Source organism: Heterodontus francisci, chromosome 32 (assembly GCF_036365525.1).
Source record: "Heterodontus francisci isolate sHetFra1 chromosome 32, sHetFra1.hap1, whole genome shotgun sequence".
In the NCBI taxonomy this organism is placed as follows: Eukaryota; Metazoa; Chordata; class Chondrichthyes; order Heterodontiformes; family Heterodontidae; genus Heterodontus; species Heterodontus francisci.
In genome coordinates, this window is record NC_090402.1 from 52,893,707 (window position 1) to 52,914,697 (window position 20,991).

The 20,991-nt window shown below is 43.1% G+C and overlaps 1 protein-coding gene across 2 annotated transcripts in view; it reads left to right on the forward strand.

Annotated features, from left to right (window-relative positions):
* Window positions 1-16,972, forward strand: part of ndor1 (NADPH dependent diflavin oxidoreductase 1) — an 83,539-nt gene extending 66,567 nt beyond the window's left edge. For both annotated transcript variants that reach the window (XM_068012807.1, XM_068012808.1), the window contains 4 exons: window positions 9,791-9,937; window positions 11,838-11,956; window positions 13,071-13,165; window positions 16,511-16,972. In XM_068012807.1, coding sequence (XP_067868908.1) covers window positions 9,791-9,937; window positions 11,838-11,956; window positions 13,071-13,165; window positions 16,511-16,655 — 506 coding nt within the window. In that variant the 3' untranslated portion in view covers window positions 16,656-16,972. The remainder of the gene's footprint in view (window positions 1-9,790; window positions 9,938-11,837; window positions 11,957-13,070; window positions 13,166-16,510) is intronic.
* The last annotated feature ends 4,019 nt before the right edge of the window (window positions 16,973-20,991 follow it).

Sequence of the window (20,991 nt, forward strand, 5' to 3'; positions counted from 1 at the left end):
TGTTTTTAAGTGTGTGTATGTATCCTTTGAGGGTTTGCATCTTCTCTGTTACCCTCCTGTGAGTGGGTGGACTGGTTTACTGCTCTCTCAATTCATTGTGACCTTGTCTGTCTTCACCAATTTATTTTTCTCTCTGTCCTGCAGGGAGCTGTCAGAACTCTGCTCAGGACCTACCACTGGCTAAAGTCAACCATTTGGTGGAATAGAGAATCAAACTCATTCTTGTTTTGTCTTTCTGTTTGCAGTGTTTGATGCAGTTGACCACACAGTCTCCATGGGACTTCTCTCACGTGATTCCACTCCTTTCTGTCAGGTGTCAGCTGTAGCTCAGTGATACCACTCTCGCCTGAGTCAGAAGGTTGTGATTCGGCTGCCTGAATCCTAACCCCCAATGGTCCACTGATCCATTGGCCCAGTCCTCACAGATCTCCACTAGATCCCTATACCCCAACACTTGAAATTCTTGTCTATAAATCCCTCATTGTCCATGCCCCTCCCTATCTCTGCAATCTCCTCCGCTGCTATATTGCCTCCCCCCAGATCCTCAGTTGTTCTGCAGCCGTCTGTGCCTGCTCTTGGTGGGGCTCTGAGTTGGCTCCACTCTCATGAAATCCCTTCCAGCATTTCTCCAACTCTTTTCTCACTCTTTCTCTCCACTTCCAAAATCTCCTCAAAGCCCCTTTTCTCTGACATTGCTCTCTGTTGCTGCGTGTCCATTTCCTTACATCAGCCCGTGAAGAGCCTAGATTCTTTGTCTATACTAAGGGCACTGTATCAATGCCCATTGCTGTTGGCTGTCAGCCACTCCCAAACATCTTCATTCTTAGTATATCTGCTAGTGAACAGTCAGAAGTTAAAACAGGATGATATCTTCAGACATCTCGAAGTTGTTATTGGAATTGGTAGGTTGTGAACAGCCTTCATTGTCTCATGATTTCACATCAGTGGTAGATCCACCTAATATCTGCTCCTGGGTCATAGAATCATAGAAGGTTTATGGTGTATAAAGAGGCCACTTGGCCCATCATGTCTGCACCAGCTTTCCAGCATATGGTCCATAGCCCTGCAGGTTAGGGCACTTGACGTGCATATCCGGACACATTTTAAATGAGTTGAGGGTTTCCGCCTCTATCCTTACAGGCAGTGAGTTTCAGACTCCTACCACCTTCTGGGTGAAAAAATCATTTCCTCGTCCCCTCTCTAATCTTTCTACCAACCATTTTAAATCAATGCCCCATAGTCACTGACCTCTCTGCTAAGGTAAATAGGCCCTTCCCATCCACTCTATCCAGGCCCCTCTCAATTTTGTCCATCTCAATCAAATCTCCCCTCAGCCTCCTCTGTTCCAGGGAGAACAATCCCAGCCTATCTAATCTTTCCTCTTAGCTGCATTTTTCCAGTCCTGGCAACATCCTCGTAAATCTCTGTACCTTCTCTAGTGTAATTACATCCCTACTGTAATGAGGCGGCCAGAATTGCACTCAGAGCTCAAGTTGTGGCCTAACTAATGTTTTATGCAGTTCCAGCATAATCTCCCTGCTCTTATATTCTATACCTCGGCTAATAAAAGAAAGGATTTCATATGCCTTCTTAACCACCTTATCGATCCGGCCTGCTACCTTCAGGGATCTGTGGACATTCACTCTAAGGTCCTCTACACCTCTAAGTATCCTCCCATTAATTGTGTATTCCCTTGCCTTGTTTGACTTCACCAAATGCATCACCTCACACTTCTCCGAGTTGAATTCCATTTGTCACTTTTCTGCCCACCTGACCAGTCCAATTGATATCTTGATGCAGTCTATGGCTATCCTCCTCGCTATCTACCACATGGCCAATTTGTATGTCATCTGCAAACTTCTTGATCATGCCGTATACATTTATGGCCAAATCATTACTAGATACCACAAAAAGCAGGGGACCTAGTACTGAGGCCTGTGGAACACCACTGGAAACAGCCTTCCAGTCGCAAAAAACACCCGTCAACAATTACACTTTGTTTACTGCACTGAGGCAATTTTGTATCCACCTTGCTACATTTCACTGGATCCCATGGACTTTTTATTTTAACCAGTCTCCCATGTGGGACCTTGCCAAAAGCCTTGCTAAAATCCATGTAGACTACATCAACTGCACTCCCCTCATCAATCCTCCTGGTTACTTCTTCAAAAAATTCAGTCAAGTTAGTTGGACACGATCTTCCCTTAATAAATCCATGCTGACTATCCTTGATTAATCCGTGCCCTTCAAAGTGACAGTTTATCCTGTCTCTTAGAATTGATTCCAATAATTTTCACACTACTGAGGTTAGACTGACTGGCCTGCAATTATTCGGTCTATCCCTCACTCCCTTTTTAAACAAGGGTACAATGTTACCAGTCCTTGAATCCTCCGGCAACACCTGTATCCAGTGAGGACTGGAAAATGATGGTCAGAACATCTGCTATTTCCTCCCTGGCTTCTTTTAACAGCCAAGGGTACGTTTCATCCGGCCCTGATGATTTATCCACTTTCAAGGGTGCTAATTCCAAAAATACTTCCTCTCTCCCTATGTTTATCACATCCAATACATCACACTCCTCCTCCTTAACTACAATATTTGCATCATCCCCCGCTTTTGTGAATACAGACGCAAAGTATTCATTAAGAACCATTCCAACATCTTCCGCCCCTTAGGTTACCTTTTTGGTCTTTTATGGGCCCTACCTTTTCCTTTGTTAACCTGTTACTCTTAATGTATTGACATCTTTGGGGTCACCGTGATTTTGCTTGCCAATATTCTTTCATGCCCTCTCTTTGCTTTCCTAATTTCCTTTTTGATTTCACCCCTCCACTTTTTTTCCTCCTCTCGACTTTTTGTAGTATTGAGTTCTCTGTGTTGGACATAAGCTTTCCTTTACTGCCTTATCTTACCCTGTAGGCTCCTTGACATCCATGGGGCCCTAGATTTGGCCGTCCCACCCTTTTTCTTTGTGGGAACATGTTTACTCTGAACTACTTGAATCTCCCCTTTGAATACCTCCCACTGCTGTGACACTGATTTACCTTTCAGTAGCTGTATCCAGTCCACTTTCACTAAATCACTCCTCAGAGATTTGCCTACATATTCACTGTTCTATCTCCCTCTGACTGGGGGTCTATAGTACACTCCCAGCAGTGTGATTGCCCCTTTTTTGTTCCTTAGCTAGATCCATATGGCCTCATTTGATGATCCTTCCAACATATCATCCCTCCTCACAGCTGTAATTGTTTCTTTGACCAAAATTGCCACCCCCCCCCCCACCCCTCCTTTTTATCCCCTTCTCTATCGTGTCTGAAAACCCTGTAACCAGGAATGTTGAGCTGCCATTCCTGTCCCTCCTTAAGCCATGTTTCTGTAATAGCTATAATATCATACAGCCACATGTCTATCTGTGCCCTCAGCTTGTCTGCTTTATTTGCTATACTCCTTGCATTGAAGTAGATACCCTTGAGCACTGCCAAACTCTTGTTTTATTTTCTAACCTTTAAGTCTGGAAGGCAGAGGAAACATCCACTAATTTCTGCTTCCATTCCATTTTGTCCCAACTGAATCTACCCTCTGACAGTGTTGCACTTCCTCAGTACTACACTGGAGTCTCAGCCTAGATTATGTACTCCAGTCTGGAGTTGGACTTGGACCCACAACCTACTGACTCAGGTGAGAGTACTACCCACTGAGCTGACACTAAAGACATAAAATGCAACATCAAGATAACGGAGAAACAGTGCCAACAAAAGTCCCCATCCCCCTGTCAAGCTAGTTTAAACCCTCCGCAATAGCACTAGCAAAACGTCCAGCAAGGAGCTCAGTCTTAGCTCTGTTTAGGTGCAACCTATCCGGCCTGTAGAGGTCCCGTCTCCCCCAGAGCAGATCCCAATAGCCCAAGAATCTAAAGCCCTCCCTCCTGCACCAACTTTCTAGCCACGCATTCATCTGTCTTATCCTCTCATTCCTGTGGCAAAAAAAGGGAGCAAGCTAGTATTTATATAGCCCCTTTCATGTCCCCAGGATGTCCCAACGTGCTTTACAATCAATAAAATGCTTTTGAAATGCAATCACTGCTGTAATGTAGGAAACACTTCAGCCAAGTTCCAGCAAGATAAATGATTTTCAATGGGATAAATCTTGGCTAGGACGCTGGGGAGAATTTTCCTGCTGTTAGAAAATAGTGCCATGGGATCTTTCACATCCAGTTGAGAGGACAAACAGGGTCTCGATTTCATATGATTGGAAAGATGGCACCTCTGACAGTGCTGCACTCCCTCAGTAATACACTGGAGTCTCAGCCTAGATTATGTACTCAAGTCTGAAGTTAGACTTGAATCCACAACCTACTGCCTCAGGTGAGAGTACTACCCACTGAGCTGACACTAAAAGCATAAAATGCAGCGTCAAGGTAACTGAGAAACGGTGCCAACAAAAAGCATCTCCCTTTTCCCTGGATTATGACGGTTTCCTATTTTTATGAGAGGGGAAAGGAATGCTGCTTGTCTTACTGGACCTTTCATGGATCTCTTGTTAACAACAGGAGAGCAGTCTATGATTTGTATAGCTGCCTCTTGGTGAAAATCCTGTCTCAGACTCCAGAAAAAAGTAGGGTGGGTGAAGGATGGAGGATGATTCAAGAGGTGCAGTTGTGTTCAGACTCGGATCTTTTATTTTGTTACATGTCAGTATGGAGGAAATGTTAAGTCTGGTTCCAATAAGCCTATAAAAAGAAAGGGAGTAACTAAAGTAAATGTTAGTCCTTTAGAGGATGAGACTTGGAAGAAATATTTTTTATCTGTCTTCAAGGTAGAAGGCACTAAAAGCATCCCAATAGTAGGAGAAAATTAGGGGGCAAAACTTAAAACAATCATTATCACAGAGGAAAAGTACTAGTCAAACTGATGAGACGAAAGGCTAACTAGTCCCCTGGACCTGATGATGTGCATCCTAGGGCCTTAAAAGAAGTCGCTGCACAGATAGTGGATGTATTAGTTGTAACCTTCCAAAATTCTCTAGATTCTGGAAAGTTCCCAATGGATTGGAAAACCACAAATGTAAGACCCCTATTCAAGAAAAGAAGGAGACTGAAAGCAGGAAACTATAGGCCAGTTAGACTGACATCGGTCATTGGGAAAATGCTAGAATCCATTATTAAGGAAGTAGTAGCAGCACAATTTAGAAATCATAACACAATCAAGCAGAGTCAACTTGGTTTTATGAAAGGGATATTGTTTGACAAATTTATTAATACGAACAAACATACGAATTAGGAGCAGGAGTAGGCCACTCGGCCCTTCGAGCCTGCTCTGCCATTCAATAAGTTCATGTCTGAACTGATTACTCCACATTTCCACCTACCCCCTTGCTTATCAAGAATCTATCTACCTCTGCCTTAAAAATATTCAAAGATTCTACTTCCACCGCCTTTTGAGGAAGAGAATTCCAAAGACTCTCAACCCTCTGAGAGAAAAAATTTCACCTCATCTCTGTCTTAAGTGACCCCTAGTTCTAGATTCTCCCACAAGAGGAAACATCCTTTCCACATCCACCCTGTCAAGACCCCTCAGGATCTTATGTGTTTTAACCAAGTCGCCTCTTACTCTTCTAAATTCTAGCGGACACAAGCCTAGCCTATCCAATCTTTCCTTGTAAGACAGCCCACCCATTCCAGGTATTAGTCTGGTAAACCTTTTCTGTACTGCCTCCAACGCATTTACATCCTTCCTTAAATAAGGAGACCAATACTGTACACAGTACTCCAGATGTGGTCTCACCAAGTAGAATCTTTGAATATTTTTAAGGCAATGCTCTGTATAGCTGAAGCATAACCTCCCAACATTTGTATTCAATTCCCCTCGCGATAAACGATAACCTTCTATTAGCTTTCCTAATTACGTGCTGTACCCGCATACTAACCTTTTGCAATTCATGCACTAGGACAGCCAGATCCCTCTGCATCTCAGAGCTGTACAATCTCTCACCATTTAGATAATATGCTTGTTTATTCTTCCTGCCAAAGTGGACAATTTCACACTTCCCTACATTATACTCCATTTGCCAGGTCTTTGCCCACTCACTTAACCTATCTATATCCCTTTGTAGCCCCCTTATGTCCTCCTCACAATTTACTTTCCTACCTATCTTTGTGTCATCAGCAAATTTAGCAACCATACCTTCGGTCCCTTCATCTAAGTCATTTATATAAATTGTAAAAAGTTGAGGGCCCAGCACTGATCCTTGTGGCACACCACTCATTACATCTTGCCAACCAGAAAATTACCCATTTACGCCTCTGTTTCTTGTTAGCTAGCCAATCTTCTATCCATGCCAATATGTTACCCCCTACACAATGAGCTTTTATTTTCTGCAATAACCTTTGATGTGGCACCTTATCATATGCCTTCTGGAAATCTAAGTACAATGCATCCACCGGTTCCCCTTTATCCACAGCACATGTAACTCCCTCAAAGAACTCCAATAAATTGGTTAAACTTGATTTCCCTTTCACAAAACCATGTTGACATTGCCTGCTAACCTTGAATTTTTCTAAATGCCCTGCTATAATGTCTTTAATAATAGCTTCTAACAATTTCCCTAAAACAGATGTTAAGCTAACTGGCCTGTAGTTTCCTACTTTCTGTCGCCCTCCCTTTTTGAATAAAGGAGTTACATTCGCTATTTTCCACTCTAATGGAACCTTCCCCGAACCTAGGGAATTTTGGAAAATTAAAACTAGCGCATCAACTATCTCACTAGCCACTTCTTTTAACATCCTAGGATGAAGTCCATCAGGACCCGGGGACTTGTCAGCCCGCAGCTCCAACAATTTGTTCAATACCACTTCCCTGGTGACTGTAATTTTCTTGAGTTCCTCCCTCCCTTCCATTTCCTGACTTGCAGCTAATTCTGGGATGTTACTTGTATCCTCAATAGTGAAGACAGATGCAAAATATCTGTTCAATTCATCTGCCATCTCCTTATCCATTCTTAATTCCCCAGACTCATTTTCTATAGGAGCAGCGCTCACTTTGTTAACTGTTTTCTTTTTAAATATCTGTAGAAACTCTTACTATCTGTCTTTATATTTCTAGCTAGCTTTCTCTCGTACTCTAATTTTACCTTCCTTATCAATCTTTTAGTCATTCTTTGCTGTTTTTTTATATTCTGTCCAATCTTCTGACCTGCCTCCCATCTTTGCACAATTGTAGGCTTTTTCTTTCAGTTTGATACTATAGTTTTAACTGTTTTAGTTAACCATGGATGGTGGGTCCCACCCTTAAAATGTTTCTTTCTCATTGTTTTGTATTATTCTGTGTGTTCTGAAATATCCCCTTAAATGTCTGCCACTGCATCTCTATTGACCTATCCCTTAACCTGATCTGCCAGTTCACTTTAGCTAGCTCTGCTAAATTAGAGTTCTTTGAGGCTGTAATGAGCAGGGTAGATAAAGGGGAACCAGTAGTGTATTTGGATTTCTAAAAGACATTTGATAAGATACCACGTAAAATGTTACTGCACCAGTTAAGAGTCCATGGTGTTGGGGGTATAGATTAGCACGGATAGAGAATTGGCTAACTAACAGAAAACAGAGAGTTGGGATAAATGGGTCATTTTCAGGTTTGCAAACTGCAACTGGTGGGGTGCCACAGGAATCAGTGCTGGGGCCTCAACTATTTACAATGTATATGAATGACATGGATGAAGGGACTGACTGGATTTAGCCAAATTTACTGACGATACAAAGATAGGTAGGAAAGCAAGTTGTGAAGAGGACACAGAGTCTGCGAAGTAGAGGTGTGCAAAGGAAACCCGATCCAAGTCCAATTGCTGGACCCGGAAATCTGACCTGAACCCGACACGTGCCGTCGGATCCCGTCGAGGTCAGGTCGGGTAGCAGGCCTTTACCCATGTACTGATGTAAAGGCCTGCCACCCGACCCGACCCCGAAGGGTCCCGACAACATGTGTCGAGTTCGGGTCGGACTTCCAGGTCCGGAATTCCGGCTTGCGTCGGGTTTCCTTTGCACACTTCTACTGCGAAGGGATCTAGATAGGTTAAGTGAGTGGGCAAAAATTTGGCAGATGGGGTAGAATGTGGGAAAATCTGATGTTATAGCTTTGGTAGGAAGAATAGAAAAACAAAATAGTTAAGTGGAGAGAGAGACTACAGAATGCTGCAGTACAGAGGGATCTGGGTGTCCTTGTGCATGAAACACAAAAAGGTAACATGCAGTTATAGCAAGTTATTAGGAAGGCAAATGTAATCTTGGCTTTTATTGCAAGGGAGATGGAGTATAAAAGTAAGGGAGTCTTGCTGCAACTGTACAGGACATTGGTGAGACTGCACCTTGAGTACTGCATACAGTTTTGGTCTTATTTAAGGAGTTCGGAGAAGGTTCACTAGGTTGATTCCTGTGATGAAGGGGTTGTCTTATGAGGAAAGGTTGAGCAGGTTGGGCCTATACTCATTGGAGTTTAGAAGAATGAAGGGTGATCTGTTTGAAACAGAAGATTCTGAGGGGCCTTGACTGGGTAGATGCTGACAGGATGTTTTCGATCATGAGGGAACCTAGAATGAGGGGGTATAGTTTCAGAATAAGGGGTTGCCCATTTAAGATGGAAATGAGGGGGAATTTCTTCTCTCAGAAGGTCGTGAATCTTTGGAATTCAGTACCCCAGAGAGCTGTGACGGCTGGGTCATTGAATATATTCAAGGCTGTGATAGCTAGATTTTTGAACTGTAGGGAGTCGAGGGTTATGGGGGACAGGCAGGAAAGTGGAGTTGAGGCCAAAATCAGATGAACCATGATCTTATTGAATGGCAGAACAGGCTCAAGGGGCCGTATGGCACACTGTTGCTCCTATTTCTCATGTTCTTATGAACTCATGAGACTTCAGTTCAACAAATTACTTTATTAGTCAAAAGCCCATTTGAACTTAATTAGACACTACATTAATAGACAGTTAACAGGAGTCTGTCAGACCCATTCTGATACAAGCAGGTCACTGTACATTCGCACTTGGGACACTTGGCCAGGTTCAAATTCTGTCTTCCTATTGTCCCAAAGTAGTAAATACCGAGAGCTTTGCACCCTCTTTATAGTCATTTCATTATCCATGTATTGTCACTGTTGTAACTTTTACAGTTCACTGAAGTCATCAGGTTTTAGCTTGTGACTCTTGCATCATTGAATTTAAGTCACTGAGCATCTTATAACCTTTAGCTCACCGAACAGATTGCTGAACACACACAGCCCCATGACCAACATCCTTATGAAGCTCTTTTTTCCATTATTTATAATTATCCTTTTAGCCAGTGGTCTGTTAATTATAAATTAATTGTGTTGTTTAGGAGATGGAAGCTTGTAATATGTATGTCTGTAAATAAGTATAAAAGTGTGTAAAGATTGACTCCGGTTCTATCTTTCACCTACTGGCTTTCTGGAACAGAATATGTTCAACCACCTTCCATTGCACATGTTTCTGTTGAAATACCTTCCTGCGTAGCTAGTAGAGTGAGCTATTTAAAATGTTAAACTTCTTCCTGTATGGTTTGCCCAAGATATTTTGTCCTGAATTCAACAGCTTCAGAAAGGCCGCATGCAAAAACTCTCACTGCTTTCTCAAGCTTACTATCTTTACCTATGCTTTATCCTGGAAGGGTTTAGGGGACTGCGTTTGTTGGTGTCACCTGATGAGATCTCTCATCCTTTCCCTCTGTCGTTGACTTCCTTTGGAAGACCGATCATTGTGACGAAGACTCCTTCTGTTCCACCTGCAGGTGATGTGTATGTGCCATTGTGGGTGAAGAAGGGGGTGCTACAATTTCCTACAGACATCAAAACCCCTGTTATAATGGTTGGACCCGGCACAGGAGTGGCGCCATTCCGAGCAGTAATTCAGGAACGTGTTGTGGAGGGGAAAAAAGGTCAGTGGTTGTTGATTTAGAGAACATTTTGTTGGTTTAGTGGCTGATGTCAGTAGTTTCCACACCTTCTGTTGTGGTATCCAATATTCTAAATACAGTAGAAGCTTTGTTATCCGGCATGTGCTGGACCTGAGAGATGCCGGATGATTAAAAATTCCAGTTAATCAAGAATCGTACGCAGAACTCTGGAGTGAAACCCGTCTGACTGCAGGGACCAAGAATTTCATTATAGTGAATGGGGAACCAGTCACCGAGGCAAGGTAGCATTTCCACCCACAGGTGGCAACCTTAATTCCAGTTTTTGGTGGTCCAACCTGGTAGGTTGAGAAATCTCCAGCGTTTGACCAATTTGGTTCTGGTACCATTGGTTGCCCCTTGAGCTCCGCTTCTACCAACCGACACATGGAGAAGGTCGGCCTCGGCCTTACGGATTCAAAAGATGGAAAGCAGTTTCTGCCTTTCCTGTTGTCATTCAGCTGGGCAGAGATGCAGCCATGGGGCACTGGTACTGCCCGCCATGCCTCACCGAGCCCTATCATCTGTCATTTGCATCTAAATCGGACCTTTCATCCCGAAGGTATTGTTGGAGGACCAAAGGCATCCAAGGCCTGGCATTGGGAAAGCTGATTTTTAATTTTCACTTATGGTGACCCTTTGGGGTTGGTGCATCAATATACCTGTAGTACATGTGAGACTGCACTCAGGAAAACCTGGCCAGGGCGACCTTTGGGAGATTATGAAAATTCCGGAAAATAGAGCTGCTGGCAGGTAAAGTGCCGGATAACGAAGCTTTTACTGTATCTGGTTGTCTGCCTATTTACAGGAAAAGACAAGAATGAATTTTCATTTATATTTTCATTTACTGCCAATGAAATACTTTTTGAAGAGTAGCTGCTGTTATATAATGTGGAAAATGGAACAGCCAATTTGTGCACAGCAAGATCACACAAAGAGAAGTGACCGGATAATTTTTTTAAAGCAATGTTGCATGTTGGTTAAGGGATAAATATTGACTAGAACATCCAGGAGAACTCCACTGCTCTTCAAATAGTGCCATGGGACCATTTACATCCACTTGAGAAAGCGGACAGAGCCCCGGTTTAACATCTCAACCAATAGACAACCCCTCCAACTGTGCAATGCTCCCTCATTTCTGCACTGGAGTGTCAGCCTAGATGTTGTGCTCATGTCTGTGCAGTGGGGCTAGAACCACAACATTGTGATTCACAGGTGAGAGTACTACCCACTGCCCTGTATAGAATAGTAGCCAGAGCCGGGAGCGTAAGAAGGAAACTCTCCCCTGCTCTTGGATGGTCTCCATGTCTCAATCATGCGTACTCCTTCAATCTCTCTGAATCACCAAGCTAACGCTAGGAGCAATGCTGTTTGGTACGGTTAATAAGCTGCTTTATTCCCCAGTCACAACACTGAATGCGATGAAAGTGATGTAGTAACAATCAGTTCAACTACTGCTTGCCTGCCACAACACAAATAAACACGTCCACTCACCCACTTCAATAGATTGTTAGCTTAAAGACACAGTCTCTCTCTGTCTGTGCTTGCAGCCTACAGCTACCTGGCCCACCTCCCTATAAATGCCTCTCTATAAAGACATGCAGAGATTGAAGAGATTAGGCAACAGCAAGGTGCTTCTTGTCTCCTGAATGTCAAGACATTACTAACGAATATGGTCTGTGCAAAACAACTGTACGTCTCACATTTAAAATCCATCTCGCCAGCCTATGGCTGGCCAAAATCAGAATCGAGCTGCTTGGGGAAACGACAGCCCCGAAATACATATTAAAATCACTGATGTCCAAGTCCTTTTTGTGGCGACGGAGGGGGGAAGGAATGGTCACAGAAGAATCCCACATTGTGACAGTCTGCTTTCCACCGTTAGGCAATTACCTGTTTTTTGGCTGCCGCGGCAAGTCGAAGGATTTTTTCTGCCGAGCGGAGTGGGAGGAACTGAACCAGAAGGGCCTGCTGACCCTATTCACAGCCTTCTCCCGGGACCAGGTAAGGCGTGACAATAGGGCTGGGAGGAAGAGCTGGAGGCAGGTGACTGGTGTGGAGAAGGAGAAAATCATCATCTTTTAAATGTGGACTCCAACCATATCTTCAGAAACCCTCTATTGCAGTACAATCTGATGCTTGATCAATGCTACTGCTTATTTTATGAGTCATTTCCATACTTATTGGTAAGTTTTGTTGATAAATCTAAGGTACTGGCAATATCACTTTAAGGAACCCCACCAAGGTATACAAAAGGAGATTTAAAGATAAAGGAACAGAAAGGATCCTGAACAAGAGAAGCTTCAGGTAAAACAGGGAGTGATGAGAAGATATGGATTTACAGATCATAAAGTCATTTATAAAATCTATCGGAGTTCTTTCAGAATATAACAGAGTTAGTTGGAAACCTGTCGAGACCATATACCAAGGCCCTAAAATTCCTGGAGCTGGAGGACCATTGCAGAATGTGGGTGGAACTTTTACATTTTGTTTTTTGTGGGAGGGGACTGCCCATTCCCTCTGTGTTGAGGTTAGTGTGCTGATGGGGCAGAAGGTGGCATTGGTTCCCAGGCTTCCCTGGGAAATTTCTCCCATCACACCCTTGATAGTCTCAATTCACACAGATTGAGACCTGACCTGGGTCACATTGAGGTTCTGTGAAAGCTTTGTTAGAGAAGAGGTAATGTAGGAAACACTACAGGTTCCACAAACAGCAATGAGATAAATGACCAGATAAACTGTTTTAATAATGTTGGTTTAGGGTTAAATATTGGTCAGAACACTGAGGATAACTCCCCTGCTCTTATTTGAAATAGTGGTCCTGGTATCTTTTCTGTCTACTTAAGAGGGCAGACTGAGCTTTGATTTAATGTCTCATTATTGTGTGATTTGAACCCACAATCTCCTGACTCAAACAAAAGTGCTACTCACTGAGCCACAGCTGACAGCGAGAAAAAGCCAAAGAAACAAACCATATTCAGCAATGAGGACCCCAGCCTCTGGAACAAACTGCAGGATTATTCCTGCTTCACATTGTGATTTTTTTTTCCATCTCTTCCTGATGTGCTTCTGTGTCTCATTTAAAATAGCAGCAGCCCTGTGTTTGGTTTCAATGCAGGAGGATAAAATCTATGTTCAACATCAGATAAAGGAGAATGGATCTCTCATCTGGAACTTAATTCAGAAGGAACAGGCATACTTCTACATAGCAGGGTAAGTGATCTTAGTGATGGATTCTCTCATCCCTGTATAGTAGTGTGAATAGGTCACTAATACTGATCAGTGAATGGAAATGATAATTGAGCACTTTGTAAAACAGGCTGTCTATCTGCTGTTGGTGTTTTATGCTCCTGCCCAAAAAGAATTTAGACCCCCCTGTTCTACATAATTCTGCCCTTGCACCTACAGATCCGTACTGCAATGTTTGAGATGGGTGAAACTGTCTTAATTTGGTAATGTCAGCACATTCTCCCTGTCCAGCGGCTGGAGCCTTCACTTTGGGTTCCAGTGGGGTCTGAGTCAAACAATTTCATTGTTTTTGTGCTTTGGTAGAGAGTGACTTTTTCTACCAGTGTCTTTTGTTAACATCTCTCATTAAGCAGATGGTTACTTTATATGACAATCTGCTGATGTTGTAAGGATCAGTCTCAGTTCAAATGGGCAGAGGTTACCACTGTAGGATTGCTCTATTCCTGTAGCTATTTTAAAGTTTTACATATCTTGGGTTTTTTTAAGATTAAAAGTTAACCGTCCACTGATATAAAGAAAAATCAATAGTGATATTGCATTCTGACATTTCAAGTCAACCTGATTAACCCTTGCCTTACAGAGAAAATCCAAACACTTGGGATGACAGGTACTGAAATTCTAGATGCATTGCTGATATCATTATGTTCTATCACTAGCTTTCGGGAGTATGCCATTAATTCATGTTAAATAAGTCCTAGCTTTGAGCTGGTCTGTGTTCCGATCACTGATCAGTCAGTTTATGTCCCCAGCTCTTTTGTGTTTGTTTCGGTATATTGTGGAGTTTTACTTTGGAGGTGCACTGCCCTATTTCCCTTCAACACGGTGTGCTTGACCAGCTCACCAGCAGCAGCAGGGGCATGGCAGTCTTGATCTTCTGGGAGCTGATGGTCAGGCACTTCATAGAAATCATAGAAAGTTACAGTGTGAAAGGAGGCCATTCGGCCCATCATTTCTGTGCCAGCCGACAAGTAACCATCCATCCAGCCTAATCTCACTTTCCGGCTCTTGGTCCATAGTCCTGTCGTTTATGGCATTTCATATCCAAATACTTTTTAAATGTTTTGCAGGTTTCTGCCCCTACCACCCTTTCAGGCAATGAGTTCCAGATCCACACCACCCTCTGGGTAAAAAAAGTTTCCTCTCGAATCTCCTCTAAACCTCCTACCTCTTATCCTAAATCGATGTCCCCTGGTTATGGACCCGCTCTACCGAGGGGAATTAGACCTTCCTATCCACTCTATCTAGACCCTTCATAATTTTATACACTTCAATTAGGTCTCTCTTCAGCCTCCTCTGGTCCAAAGAAAACAATCCAGCTCAGGCAACATCTTCGTAAATCTTCTCTGTACCCTTCCTAGTGCAATCGCATCTTTCTTTTAGTACGGTGACCAGAACTCACGCAGTACTCAGCTGTGGCCTAACTAATATTTTATACAGTTCCAGCAAAACTTTTCAGCTCTTATATTCTATGCCTCAGCCAATAAAGGCAAACATCACGGATGCCTTCTTGACTACCTTATCTACCTGTCCACCCACCTTTACGGATCTTTGGAAGTGTACTCCAAAGTTCCTCTGTTCCTCGACACTTCTCAGTATCCTGCCATTTATTGTGTATTCTCTTGCCTTGTTAGCATTCCCCAAATGTATTACCTCACGCTTCTCCAGATTGAACTCCATTTGAAACTGTTCTGCCCACCTGACTAGTCCATTGATATCTTCCTGCAGTCTACAGCTTTCTTCTTCTTCGTCAACCATACGGCCAATTTTTTGTATCGCCTGCAAACTTCTAAATGATACCCCCAAAATTCAATTCCAAATCATTGATATATACCACAAAAAGCAAGGGACCTAGTGTTGAGCCCTGCAGAAACCCACTGGAAACAACCTTCCAATCACAGAAACACCTATCCACCATTACCCTTTGCTACCTGCCTCTGAGCCAATTTTGGATCCAACTTGCCACTTTGCCTTGGATCCCATGGATTTTACTTTCATGACCAGTCTGCCATGTGGGACCTTATCAAAAGCCTTGCTAAAATCCATATTGACTACATCAAATGCACTACCCTCATCGACCCTCCTTGCTACCTCCTCAAAAAATTCAATCATGTTAGTCAGACATGACCTTCCCTTGACAAACCCATGCTTACTGTCTTTGATTAGTCTGTGTCTTTCTAAATGAAGATTTATGCTGTCTCTTAGAATTTTTCCCAATTTTCCCACCATTGAGGTTAGGTTGACTGTGCTTTGGCACTACGCCTGCACCCAGAGAGGATTGGAAAATAATATCAGAGCCTCCGCTATTTCTTTTCTTCTTCCCTTAACATCCTAGGATACATTTCACCCGGTCCTGGGGATTTATCCACTTTCAAAGATGTTAAATCCCTTAATATCTCATCTCTCACTATGTTAATTTCATCTACTATTTCACACTCCTCCTCCCTGATTGCAATGTCTGTATCGTCCCCCTCTTTTGTGAAAACAGACGCAAAGTATTCATTAAGAACCATACCCACATCCTCTGCCTCCACACACTGGTTATCCTGATGGTCACTAATAGGCCTTAATCCTTTAGTTCTCCTCTTGCTCTTTCTGTATTTACAAAAAATCTTTGGGTTTTCCTTGATTTTGCTTTCCAATTTTTTTATGCCTTCTCTTTGCTTTCCCAATTTCCTTTTTAATTTCACCACTACACTTTTTATACTCCTAGGTTTTCTGCAGTATGGAGCCCTTGGTATCTGTCTTAAGCTTCCCTTTCTTTCTTTTTCCTCTCCTTTAAGCCCCTTGACATCCAGGGGGCTCTGGATTTTAGTCCCATCCTTTTTATTTCAGGGAACATACTTGTTGTTGTAATGGGCCAGGTTGAAAGTTTCACCTGTGATGTGCTCGAAAATATTGGTCACAAAGGAGTTCATAATGCTCAAAGCTTTAGAGGAGATGCTGGTGTTGGGGTGAACCTGCTTCATCACCTTGTAGATTACAAAGTATTTACAGCACAAACAGGCCATTCTGCTCAACAGGTCCGTGCTGGTGTTTATGCTCTACATGAGCCTCCTCGCACCATACTTCATCTAACCTTATCAGCATATCCTTCTATTCCTTTTCCCTTGTGTTCCCTTTAAATACATCTATGCTACTCACCTCAGCCACTCCCTCTGGTAGTGAGTTTCACATTCTAACCACTCTCTGTTAAAAGAAGTTTTTCCTGAATTCCCTATTGGATTTATTTGTGATTTGTTGTTAGAGATATTTTTGCTTTTCTGCAACTCTTTGCCCAGTCCATGTCGTTCTGTTTTCTCTCTCCCATAGCAATGCCAAGATGATGCCAACGCAGGTCACGGATTCCCTGAAGTCTATTTTCCATTCAGAGGGTGGCCTTTCTGAACTCGAGTCTGAGCACCTTCTTGTGGAACTGGAGCGATGTGGCCGATTCCAGACGGAAACCTGGTCCTGAAAATCCCGGGATGCGTTAGTTACAGCCAGCAGCGTGTCAGTTAACACCGGGCTCAGAGCCCAGATAGCACATTCTACCCATCCTGGAATGAGGCGACAGTGAGTGCAGTCCGATTGCACGGCAATCAATCCTGGGTTAGGTTACCTGACCGACCACCCCTTTCATTCTGCCACTGAGGAGCTGAAGCGAATGCGGTTGTATGTTGTGTTGTAATTTAACATTCATCCCAGTTGTCCCAGCGAATCACTGATTTCCCAGAATTAACTGTGAGGACACTGAACGTTACAATTTAATTCAATAAAATGGGCTGGAGATTGGATTCTGTTTCCCTTGTAGGTGATGTTGTTGCTGAGCATGACGGTAGACCCAGAGAAAGAAGTTCTGTGTTACCGCTGATGGAGCCGAGTGTCCTCGGGGCGAGGGAGGGGATGCTTCCAGAGAACGTGAACTCTGGCTTTGTCACGCAGTCTGTCCTCATTGAGCTGCCAGATTTGAGCTGTGGGGGGGGGTGGGTGTTGGGTGTGATAAAAAGCCAGAGCTGTAAACTTTCACTCATTCCTGGAGTGCAACCTCCTTACCCTCTCCCACTTTCAGGCTACCCTCAAGCAGAGTCAAAGTCATCTGTGCTACTCATCTCCTCAAGTGGGTACCAGCACAGACACACTCCTCTGGGGCCAGGTGAGCTCTCCAGCATCACATTCCAGTATTGGGGAAGGGGGGGAGACTGAGGATGTGGAAGATGTCACTTCTCCCCTCAAAGGGGCACTGGCAATGAGTGAATGAAGTGTGAGTTGATGGCTACTGTTGGAGCATCAGAGGGCTGTGATCAATGGAGTCCAGGCGAACTATATTGCAATGAAACGCAGGAATAAACTAGCCAGTAATGACATACCAGGGATGAATAAAGAGATGAGGGCAAAGTTGAAACTGAAGAAAAAGGCATACACTAAGTACATAGAAAACAAAGGAGAGGATGACGAAAGGGAATTCGGAAAGAAGTAAAAAAAAAAAATTAGGAAGCCCAAAAGAAACTACATAATTGAGTTATTGAGGAATATAAAAAGAAATATTAAGATATTCTGCAGATACATTAATAACAGAAGAAAAATCAGGATAGGAATAGGGGCCACTAAAGGATGCACACAGTAAGCTCTCAGGTAATGACAGCAATATGGTAGGAACATGGAATACCTATCAGGAAATATTGAACAGGCTGTGACTCTTTTCTCTAGGAAAGAGAAGACTGAGGGGTGATCTGATAGAGGTCTTTAAGATTATGAAAGGATTTGATAGGGTAGACATAAAGAAGATGTTTCCACTTGCTGGTAAGAGCAGAATTACTGGCATACATATAAGACAGTCACTAATAAATCCAAAAGGGAATCCAGTTGAAACTTCTTTACCCAGAGAGTGGTGAAAATGTGGAACTTGCTATCACAAGGAGTAGTTGAGGCAAATAGCATAGATGCATTCAAGGTGAAGCATATAAGCACAGGAGGGAGAAAGGAATAGAAGGCTGTGTTAGAAACGTAAAAATGTTTACAGCACAGAAAGAGGCCATATGGCCCATCGTGTCTGTGCAGGTCGAAAAGAGATGTCCAGCCTAATCCCACCTTCCAATGTTACAACCAAGGCGGGAGTAATGCACTGTTAATTCAGTCCCACCACTCCACAGGTCATAGCATATTAGTAAAGTTGTCCACCTACCAGAAAATAGCCAAATTAAATACTCTTTGCCCCCCAGGATAAAGCATACTAAACCAGGTTTCTTTAAACAACAACAAAATGAACTATTAATAAACTAAGTCTTAAACAAAAATGAGATAACTCTATATGCGAAAGGATTCTTTTCAAACTTATTTCCTAACCCTCATGCACACACACATACATTCAAAAACCGGTTAACCGGAAAAAAAGAATGTTTTCGGATTACAACTGTTTCTTGGGAATAATAATATAATTAGGTTGTCACGTTCTGCTAGAATAATTCCGGGTCGGTGAGGTGTCCCAGAGTTGAATAATTGGATGCCACTTGAAATCGCTCCAGCAAGGTTGATGAACAGTCTGTGATGGGTAGGTGTTCACAGTACTTCGTCTGCAGCAGGCGTCACACAGATCTTTCAGCAAAGTCTGTAGCAACAGGTCTACTTGGGTTTTGAAATAGCAGTCTAGCAATAGAAGCTTTCTTGAGATTTCAGGATCTTCCAAAACATAAAATGCCACAGGAATCACTCCTGAGTCGGAGATTTTACAGAGACTGGAGGCAATAGGAATCTGCTACCTTTTAAAATGCAGGGCTTCCTCTCAGTAAAGGAGCCTTTCTCCTCCACAGAGTGTAGCAACTCCTCTTTTCCTGGGTCTTTTCCTCTCCAGGGGTCTTTTTCTCTCTCTAGGCAGACCACAGCCACCACCTCAAATGTAGAATTTCTTGTCATAAGAGAGGCAAGTCTTTTTTTTCAGGGAGAGGGCTTTTTTATTCTGGTCTGCAAAAAACAGGTCCCAGCCAGTTTGTTCTGCCTCCTGCCTGTCCAGCTTACTGATCTCCACAATACAAAAATGAAACTGAAATGCTAACAATCAAGTCATGTGACCTGTCGTTTCCCTCTGCTGCTGTTTGGGACAGATGTCTTGCAGTCTGTGCCACTCAGTTCAAACATCACATTTCAGCAATGTTCACAGAAAATCTTTTTTCTCGGTCTTTTTAAAAAAAACACAGAATTCTAAGCTTCAAATTAAAAAAAACTCTTGTGACACCAACTTAGCCCTGTAGATTACAGCATCTCAAGTGGATATCCAAATGTTTTTTAAATGTGAGGAAGGTTTGTGCAGCCTTTCCACCCTTTCAGGCGGTGAGCTCCAGACCCTCACCACCCTCTTGGGTGTCAAAATTACTCCTCAACTCCCCTCTAATCCTGCCAATTACTTTAAAGCTATTCTGCCTGGTTATTAACCTCACCACTAATGAAAATCGGTCCTTCCTATCATAATTTTATACACCTCTACTAAAACTCTCAGTCTCCTCTGTTCCAAAGAAAGCAACCCTAACTTATCCAAACTTTCCTTGTAGCTAATATTCTCCATTCCTGGCAACATCCTCATAAATCTCTTCTGTACCCTCTCTAATGTGGTCACATCCTGTAATGCAGAGGTCAGAACTGTACACGGTACTCCAAGCTGTGGGTTAACTCGTGCTTTATACAGTTCTAGCATTACCTCCCTGCTCTTATATTCCAGGCCTAGGCTAATAAAGGAAATGATCCTGTATGCTTTCTTGACCACCTTATCTACCTATCTTGCTACTTTCAGGGATCTGAGAATATGCACTCCGAGTTTCCTCTACTCTTCTCAGTATCTTGCCATGTTTGTCCTCCCTAAATGCATGACTTCCCCTGCCAATTCCTCTGATCTCCCCCCAACAGCACTAGCAAACCTCTCTTCCAAGATATTGGTCCCAGCCCTGTTAAGGTACAACCCATCCAGCTTGTAAGAACATAAGAAATAGGAGCTGGAGTAGGCCATTCAGACCCTTGAGCCTGCTTTGCTATTCAATAACATCATCACTGATCTGATTGTGGCCTTAACTCCACTTTCCTGTCTGCCCCCCATAACCTTTGGCTACCTTGTCAATCAAAAATCTGTCTAACTCAGCCTTGTAGATATCCAATGCCCCAGCTTCCACTGCTTGCTGGGGAAGAGAATTTCAAACACTAATGACCCTCTGAGAGAAGAAATTCCTCCTCATCTCCGTCTTAAATGGGAGACCCCTTAATTTGAAACTGTGCCCCTAGATTCCCCCATGAGGGGAAACATCCTGTCAGCATCTACCCTATCAAGCTCCCTCAGAATCTTATATGTTTCAATTAGATCACCTCTCAATCTTCTAAACTCCAATGACTGTAGGCCCACCCTGCTCAACCTTTCCTCATAAGACAAACCCCTCATCCCAGGAATCAGTCTAGTGAACCTTCTCTGAATGGCTTCTAATGTAAGTACATCACTCCTTAAATAAGGAGACCAAAACTGTATGTACTACTTTATGTGCAGTCTCACCAATGCCATGTACAGTTATAGCAAGACGTCCCTACTTTTATACTCCATCCCCCTTGCAATAAAGGCCTACATTCTATTTGCCTTCCTAGTTATTTGCTGTACCTACTTGCTGATTTTGTGATTCATGTACAGGGACACCCAGGTCCCGCTGTACTGCAGCATTCTGCAGTCTCTCTATCTTCCAAATTTTTGCCCATTCACTTAACCTATCTATATCCCTTTGAAGACTCTTTGTATCCTCACAACTTGTTTTCCTAGGGTTCAACTGTCTTAGCTGGAATTCATC